The sequence below is a fragment of the Notolepis coatsorum genome, assembly GCF_963971535.1.
Source record: "Notolepis coatsorum genome assembly, chromosome: 11".
Lineage (NCBI taxonomy): Eukaryota > Metazoa > Chordata > Actinopteri > Aulopiformes > Paralepididae > Notolepis > Notolepis coatsorum.
This window is the reverse complement of record NC_140175.1, coordinates 28,757,090-28,766,539: the sequence shown is the minus strand read 5'-3', so window position 1 is coordinate 28,766,539 and position 9,450 is coordinate 28,757,090. Positions and strand designations below refer to the sequence as shown.

General features: G+C 43.1%; 1 protein-coding gene across 1 annotated transcript in view; it reads right to left on the bottom strand.

The window, feature by feature from the left end:
- The window catches only part of vav2 (vav 2 guanine nucleotide exchange factor), a gene marked incomplete at its 5' end in the record, with an annotated part of 212,203 nt that overhangs the window by 33,915 nt on the left and 168,838 nt on the right, over nt 1–9,450 (bottom strand). The window contains 7 exon segments of the mRNA XM_084324887.1: nt 43–152; nt 518–532; nt 1,042–1,174; nt 1,928–1,988; nt 1,991–2,012; nt 5,302–5,388; nt 5,928–5,996. Of these exon segments, the coding sequence (XP_084181013.1) occupies nt 43–152; nt 518–532; nt 1,042–1,174; nt 1,928–1,988; nt 1,991–2,012; nt 5,302–5,388; nt 5,928–5,996 (497 nt within the window).

Sequence of the window (9,450 nt, the reverse complement as noted above, 5' to 3'; positions counted from 1 at the left end):
ACTCACATAGGGAACAGTACTCACAGAGGGGACAGTACTCACATAGCCATCTCAAACTGCTCCATCCACTTCCTCTTGGTCTCCTCCGTTTTACAGAAGAACTGGAAGCCCTGCTTCCCTTGCAGGTGGATCAGATAGAACCCGTAGGACCACTGAGAAGGAAGAGTGAGTGAGGAAGGGCGGTAGAGAGAGAGAGAGAGAACCATGGATGACAATGGAAAATAGACAGACAACAACAAAGCCTTGGACATCCGACATCTTCAACAGTGATCAACGTTAAAAAAAATAACTAAACAATTCAAACTTCCCTTTTTTAAGAGCTATACCCCAATTAAGATACTCCAAACATGCTCAGCGATGCATATGAACAAGAGCTAGAGAGCCAATCAAACAAGAGCCTGATGGGTGAACAACATGCAATCACAGCATGACACCCAACCAACACACTGCTGCCAAAAAAATAAATAAAACTAGGTTGCTATGAGAGGACGAGTTAAATAACTTCACTTCAGCTTACCATTTTTCCACTCGACTGGTAAGCATGCAAAAAGAAACACACCAGAGAGAGAGAGAGAGAGAGAGAGAGAGAGATAGGGAGATAGAGAGAGAGATAAACCCAAGTTACACATGCAACATGGACAAACGTGCAAAATTCAAAACCAAACAAAAAAAAGCCATGTTAGATCGGTGGAGGAATGCACTGCGGTCGGTTTTCGGGGGAGAACGCATCGTGTATAAAATAGCCTTCGCATGCGTCGACGTGCTCTTTGAAAAGCGTGGACGACGAGCACGATGCACATCCGACACCGACGATGCATTACTACTACCCATGATGCATCACCACTCATGATGCATCACTACCCATGATGCATTACCCATGAGCTCGCTATCTGAAATGCTCTCCTTCAGCCCAAGGACATCATTTATAATGATAAAGAAAAAAAAGGATATTTCATAAGCTACTTGGAGCAGATTGTGCGTTGTTGCATTCAAAGAGGATATGAAGTTGTCGGGGGGACATCAGAGGAGGCGGCTTCTCACCTTCTTCACGTCCCTGTTGTTCATCGGGTCGTCGGACATTTTGTACGCCTGCAGCTCGATGATCTCCTTCAGCTCGTAGCTGTAGCCTTTCCTCTTGCAGACGATGACCACTTTGTCGAACAGGAATATGTACCTTGAGAAGGAAGAGACGTGAGACTTTGTGAGTTCACTCGGCGCATCGTATCGTTGTCTTCGGTACAAGTTGTGTCACGTGAGATAGTTCTTTAATACAGACATGTGTTTTGTGTCGGAACGCACAATAGTGAGTTACAAAGAAGAAGAACATAGGACGACCATGTTTACAGCATAGACAGACATACAGACAAGACATCAGAGAAACAATGTAATTAACCCCTTCCTTCCTTCCCTCCCAACCAACATCATTCATTTGATGTGGCACAGTCTCATAAGTCCAAGGTTATTTTGTATTGCACAGCCCTTTTATATTGCCCTCTCCCGTGTAGGTTGGACCACATTTCTATCCTGCTTGTTAAGTAGGCTTATTGAATGTGGTACAAATTCCTCTTTGAGGCTTCTCAGTTTTCCACTTGGGGGGATCTGAAGCACCTATGTGAGGGTAGCAGCTCATATTCTGTGTGTAATACATACATGTGAGGGATATTCTTGATCTTACATGTTTGTAGTGTAACTTTCCAGGATTGTTTGGTTGATGGATTTGCCGATTATCTTTTTGCCGGCACTTTTAAGCCACTCTGGATTTTTCCTGGACCGTGACGCTATTATACCAGACGATGATGCAGTACCGGAGAGGGAGAACACTCTGGATGGTAGAACCAGTAAAACAGGTTGAGGATGCTGCGGCTGTGGCACCGTAGGACATGCAGTGGATGGAGTGAGACGACGTCCTCAGAGCGTCTGGACTCACCTGTCCTGCTTCGTTCGGTTGACGATAGAAGACACCTTGAGCTCCCCGTCTATCTTCGGCTGCCGTATTCCTCTAGTTTCACCTGCTGCTAAGATCACACAGACACACGTCTACGTCAGTCCACCGGTCGCTGCAACTCCCCTCGCTTTGTAAACTCAACTGAGGAGTCGGTCGCAGTCAACCAGCATCGCTAAAGATTTTGATTTTATTTTATTAGGGATCCCCATTAGCTGGTGCGATAGCAACCAGCTAGTCTTCCTGGGGTCCACACACAAAAAAACATACAAAAACAATCACTATTACAAAAACAAAATTATTAAAAGTCAGTATACACAATAGATAATGAGCCTACTGTAACAATTAAGATAGCTAAAATTACATTGTGTAAAACAAAAAAAATTAAAATTACTTTACAGTGTTAAAAACAATTTAAAAACAATTTAAGATTCTTTTTAAAAGTGAATCTACTGTAAATGCAGCAGAGGTTCCGAGGCAGGCCATTCCAAAGAGTTAATGCTCTAAAAATAAAAGATCGCTAAAGAGTCTGACCCTTTAGCGACGCCTGTTAGTGCGGCCGCCTGTGGATCCTATGGTCCCAGGTTCAAATCTACTCGGTTACACTTCAATGACAATGTAGGTATATGGACGGTTTCACTGGAATTGTGTTACTAGGGAAGGGCTTGCGTTTGTTTCAGTGGAACACCGTTGGGAACGGCTTGGCCCCAAGTTTATCTCCTGTCAACCAGTTGAAGTTTCTTTTATTGGTCCACAATATGTTAACACAGTATGTTAACACGAGGTCAATGGTACGATGAAACCCGCTGGACAAGAGAACAGGTCAGCTCAGCAGTAGGGACACTAGACGCATTAGAGCCCTAGTCATATAAAGATAAAAACAATGTACTGTGAGATACTTTTTTTTAAAGTAAGTAAAAATGGAATAACATAACATAATTAAAAACATAGCAATATATACACATTATGAAACAAATGAGGATTTGTTATAGATATAGGTGGTGGATGTCTCTGGGTGATGGCCAAGGTTGCAGTAAGGTTTCAACCCCATATTGGTTATGTGCACCATTTAGGTCATGGATCAGCTTCATACCGTCTTCTGTCCGACCTACAACATCTAAACCATGCCTGTTCCACTTCATTGCTGGGCTAAGTACTTATATTCTATTCACATAATGCTTACTACATGTATCTATTGCTCCTATGTCCGCCCACCACAAACACAGGAACTGTGTAACCCCTGTCCCTGTCTCCCTGTCTCTCTGTGAGTGGATGTCTCGTGGTGATGGCCAAGATGGTGCGATCTTCTCTACGTCGCCCCCCATACTTTAAATGGATCCGAGCGGAATACATACACGTGTGCAAACGGAATATGACTCTGATATTTTTAGCTCTGAGCCTTGACATTTAGCCCTCATCCTATTTTAATACTAGTGCTCGGAGTCATTTCCCTATGCTTTTTATTTTGTTGCTGTTGTTCTTAGCTCTATTCTATTTAAATCTGTCAAAAATGTTCCTATGTACCCCAGTTGCTATTGCATGTACATCATATTTGTGTTTTATTACACATATATGTACATACATACCAACTATCTGCCTGTTTTATTCTCCACCCATCGATCATCCATAGCAACACTATATTATCACCGACATCCAAGTTGGGGGATGATCCCCTTTGAACGGCCCTTCTAAGGTTTCTCTCCTCCACATCGCCTGTGGTGCTTTTTTTCCTATTGCTAGGTTTTTAGTGAGTTTTTCCTTACCTTCGGTGGGGTATGTCTGGGAGTGTTGCATTTATTTAGAATTATGGTGGTTTTTGTTCTTGATTTATTGTGATGTTTCTTCTTGACTTGTTTAAAGAAGACTTGCCCATGGGGACATTACCTTGTGATTTCGGGGCTTTACAAATAAATTTTATTTGATTGGATTTGATAATATTACTGTATAAACACATATTATAGCTATATAGTAACTTATTATGGTGTGAATTTCTCAAGACCTCTCTTGGTCGCTGTTTGACAGCATTACAGATTCTACCTTTAAACTGTTTGGGTGAGTAAGACTTTATGATCTTTGATTGAAAAATGTAAATTTTTATAAGGAAAACTCACTATACAAGGCAACTGTATGCTTCATTTAACCCAAAAGAACGTGTCCTTGTTGCAGTGTGACTCCGTCCTTGTGTTATACGACTCTGTGAGTGAATCAGTCATACAGTAAAGGATGTGCTTTGTCAGGGATAAAATACAGAGACAAGGGGAACATTTTGAGAACAGCTCCATCTGCAGGCAGAATTAGAGAGAGAGAGAGAGAGAGAGAGAGAGAGAGAGAGAGAGAGAGAGAGAGAGAGAGAGAGAGAGAGAGAGAGAGAGAGAGAGAGAGAGAGAGAGAGAGAGAGAGAGAGCAGAGAGAGAGAGAGAGAGAGCAGAGAGAGAGAGCGAGTGGTGGTGGGGGGTAGAGGGGAGAGAGAGGGGGTGGGGGTAGAGAAGAGAGAGAGGGAGAGAGGGATGGAGAAAGAGAGAGGCTGGGTGGTGGTGGGGGGTAGAGAAGAGAGAGAGAGGGAGAGAGATGGAGGGAGAAAGAGAGAGAGGCGGTGGGGGGGAGAGAAGAGAGAGCAAGAGAGCGAGAGAGAGAGGCTGGGTGGTGGTGGGGGTAGAGAAGAGAGAGCAAGAGAGCGAGAGAGAGAGAGAGAGAGAGGCTGGGTGGTGGTGGGGGTAGAGAAGAGAGAGCAAGAGAGCGAGAGAGAGAGAGAGAGAGAGGCTGGGTGGTGGTGGGGGTAGAGAAGAGAGAGCAAGAGAAAGAGAGAGAGGCTGGGTGGTGGTGGGGGTAGAGAAGAGAGAGAGGAATGGGGGTGGGGGGTAGAGAAGAGAGAGAGGGAGAGAGAGAGAGGGATGGAGGGAGAAAGCGAGAGGCAGGTGGTGGTGGGTAGAGAAGAGAGAGCAAGAGTGAAAGAAGAGAGAAAGAGAGAGAGAGAGTGGGGTCATGGTAGGGGGTAGAGAAGAGAGAGAAAGAGAGAGAGGGGAGACGGCATTTGGAGAGAGGAGGTGAGGCAGACGTATAGGAATCTGCACAGCCTGCCTGCTCACGCTCTGGAAGACTAATTGATTTATTAGAGACAGTGTAATTGCAGCTGACTAGGACAGGTGGGAGCAAGGTCAGGTGAAGAGGAGGGGAGATGAAAAGAAGAAATGTTGAGGTTTTTCCGAGACGGAGAGAGCTGCTCTCCGACGCTCGGTAATAAATCATTGCGTTGACAAACTGAGGGGGGTAAAATCCCATCTGTGACACGACGCGAGACTGACTGCAGAGAAGCGCCGCGCAGGACAGAAGAGCCAGGGGTCACGCCATACAGTACTTACAAGGTTCTCGATGGAGCTCTGGAATTCACTTATCTTCTTCAGGGTCTCGTTGTCCCTCTTGACCTCGTTGATGTACATAGCCAGGTCCTGAGAGAGAGTAAGAGAGGGACAGAGAGGTATAGAGAGAGAGAGAGAGAGAGAGAGAGAGAGAGAGAGAGAGAGAGAGAGAGAGAGAGAGAGAGAGAGAGAGAGAGATGGAGGGATAGAGTGAGAGTGAGAGTGAGAGAGAGGTACAAAGGAATCATTCCTTCTTTTCAACCGTAAACCTTCCTGATCGTCTTGTCGTATCACGGCAGATTTACGCAGAGCTAGGCCAGCAGTATGAAATACTTTACATATATAATATATATATATACGCTTCAGCTTTGGCTCAGAGTGCTTGTGCAGAATAAAACATGTTTTACACACACACAGACACGCACGCACACGCACACACACACACACACACACACACACACACACACACACACACACACACACACACACACACACACACACACACACACACACACACACACACACACACACACACACACACACACACACACACACACACACACACACACACACACACACACACACACACACACACACACACACACACACACACACACACACACACCTACCTGCATGGCCTCTAGTGCCTCTTTCAGCTGTTGTCTCTCTGGCCGGTCAATGGAGTGACTCAACAGCTCCTGTGGGGAGGGGAGAGGGGGGGGGGGGGGTTCAACTTAAACATAAATATTGCATTCCTACAGTACTTTACATACATGGGAAAGCTTTGCTTTTTCCCCCAAACAAAATAGCTATTATCTTATACTCCCTGAATGTCCGTAACTTCCTCAGAGTACAGTAGCACTTATGCAATGCAAGGGCAACTTAACAAGTTACACACTCATCGAATGTATATGAACCTTCCTGCCCCCTTTTCACAATATGAGGTCCATCATTGTTTCACGAGGTGAACTGTTGACATGCTTTGTATTTGCCATTTGTGCATTTCACCAAACAACCTCCGCTGGACATACTGTAGGGCTTCTACTGTACTTTTTCCACTGCAGGTCCAATTAAATTAAACCCATTTTCAGAATTCATACATGTTATTGCTATTGTCTAAGACGGTCCAAACATATTAAAGAACCTCAACAACTCTCTCCCTAATCCAAAAACTAGTAGTGCTGAAGAAAGTAGCGCTGAAGAAAGCAGTGCTGAAGAAAGTAGCGATGAAGAAAGTAGCGCTGAAGAAAGTAGTGATGAAGAAAGTAGCGATGAAGAAAGTAGCGATGAAGAAAGTAGTGATGAAGAAAGTAGCGCTGAAGAAAGTAGCGCTGAAGAAAGTAGTGATGAAGAAAATAGCACTGAAGAAAGTAGTGATGAAGAAGGCAGCGCTGAAGAAAGTAGTGATGAAGAAAGTAGCACTGAAGAAAGTAGTGATGAAGAAAGTAGCGCTGAAGAAAGTAGTGATGAAGAAAGTAGCACTGAAGAAAGTAGTGATGAAGAAGGCAGCGCTGAAGAAAGTAGTGATGAAGAAAGTAGCACTGAAGAAAGTAGTGATGAAGAAAGTAGCGCTGAAGAAAGTAGTGATGAAGAAAGTAGCACTGAAGAAAGTAGTGATGAAGAAGGCAGCGCTGAAGAAAGTAGTGATGAAGAAAGTAGCACTGAAGAAAGTAGTGATGAAGAAAGTAGTGATGAAGAAAGTAGCGCTGAAGAAAGTAGTGATGAAGAAAGTAGCACTGAAGAAAGTAGTGATGAAGAAAGTAGTGATGAAGAAAGTAGTGATGAAGAAAGTAGTGATGAAGAAAGTAGCAGTGAAGAAAGTAGTGATGAAGAAAGTAGTAATGAAGAAAGTAGTGCTGAAGAAAGTAGCACTGAAGAAGGCAGCGCTGAAGAAAGTAGTGATGAAGAAAGTAGTGATGAAGAAAGTAGTGCTGAAGAAAGTAGTGCTGAAGAAAGTAGTGATGAAGAAAGTAGTGATGAAGAAAGTAGTGATGAAGAAGGCAGCGATGAAGAAAGTAGTGATGAAGAAAGTAGTGATGAAGAAGGCAGCGATGAAGAAAGTAGTGATGAAGAAAGTAGTGCTGAAGAAACCCAAACCTGTGATGTCATCAAATATGTGACCCGGCACCGTCTCTAACCCCCGGCACTCGCGATTCTCCAGAAAAGCCCAAAATGTCGCGCTATTCAGAAAATGGTTGAAATGGAGATATTGGCCATTTTGAGTGCTTTGAGATGTTATTGAAGATATTAAAAAGCGGAGTTATTTTGATTGATATGTCTGAGCCGGCTGAACAGAGATTCAGGAGACAAAGGTGAATCCAATCAGTGGTTTTTATTGCCTGGAACACACAGGAAAAAGAAACAGTCCTGGAGACCAGAGCCCTCCACGGGGATAAAAGCCTCCAGAATGACAAACAACCATGGCTTAAATACTCCTGTGGGAGTTCCATATTTAGGGAGGTTGACCGACTGGTTAATAATGGATGATCCGACAGGTATTGGCATACATGGGTAGGGCTGCACGATTTTGGGAAATAATCTAATTGCAATTTTTCTGACAGATATTGTGATTGCAATTACATTTGCGATTATAATAATAAAAAAAAATAAGCAGCCCCACAAAGGTTTATTGTAAAATGTGGCTTGCATCTGGCCTACGCGGTGGGTCTTTTAGGGACACCGAGCCTGAAAATGTTTATTTTTACCTGGGAATCGATACCGGTACCTTTTTTTCTGTACTTTACTCTCCCTCTCTGAAGTCTAAACTTCACAACACACAATCTAAAACCCCTTACCTCCCTCTCCCAAACCGATGTTGTATCTCAATGGGACTTCCTGGTTAAAAAAAAAAAAAAAAAGGCTTTTATTGCGATTTCGATAAAAAATCGATTAATCGTGCAGCCCTAATACATGGTCTGGTCTGGGGATGAATATGATATTATGTTCAGGTTTGCTCCTCCTCACTGGCCGGTGGCCGGAGGCCCGATGCAGCCATGCATGATGCACCGGTCATTAGGTCACACAGGTTATCATTCAGGTCAATGTATTTCTGGGTACATGGCCTGGGCTTGGCCACTAGATGCACATTCCAGAGTGGGGGAGACGATGCTCTCACCAGAGGAGCTGGATGTAAGGATAGGAGCTGGACGTAAAGGTTCCGTAATCCTTCAGTGGAATATTAATGAAATATTTACATTATCTATACGTCTCCTTATTTGCAAAACATAATACGACTTGTAAATACGGTCATTCTTGTTCGATTGTACGGCAAAGAACTACAATATCGAGGAGGGGAAGTCTAGAGATGCTCCAGAGACTGTGACTTGGGAGAGAGATGGTAAAGATGACACTGACACACATTAAAATAAATCACATGTGAATATAAAAAAGAAAATAAAACAGACATTCTGTGGGTCCACAAAATCAGTCTCCCATGCATTATGGAGAGTACAGTTTGAGTATTGATTCTGGTTTCACGAGAGAGTAGGTCATGTTTACAAATATTGATTAAACGTTCATAGGCCATGGAAATAACATATTGGAATTGTTAATTTGGGTGTTGTTCCCCTTTAACAACCTGACCTTGTGCTGATGCCAATAGCACAGAGAATAAATTACCTTCTCTGATATTCAGGCAGCTTTTATAGGGTTTTGTAGACTTGGATGAGGTTTCAAATAACGATACCGCATTAGAAGGAGGAGAGCTTTACAACAGTGGGTCGCAGTTACTTGGGCAGTGGGCATGTCACTGCCATACTGTCATCTTTTTAATGGCCACTAAGCAGCACCACAGTTTCAAGTTTCTTTAATAGTTGTCATACAGAAGTACAGAATACTTTTATACAAAATGCTTCTTACTGTTACGCTCCAGAGACTGTGCAAGACAAGATAAGTATGAAATAAAATAACATAGCATGTAAATTAGAAGTAAAAAAAATAAAATAAAAATGAGGTCACAGTGTTCAGTATAGACATATGTACAATGTTCGATGCAGAATAGACGTAACTGAGTTACCATATAATATACAATACTGTGCAGTATACTAATATACAATACTATATAGTGTAAGGCAGAAATGGGATGAGGTGCAATTTAGGTACAATTTACAGTAGGTGTACGAGTTGTAGTGCAAATCCTTTATCAATAAATAT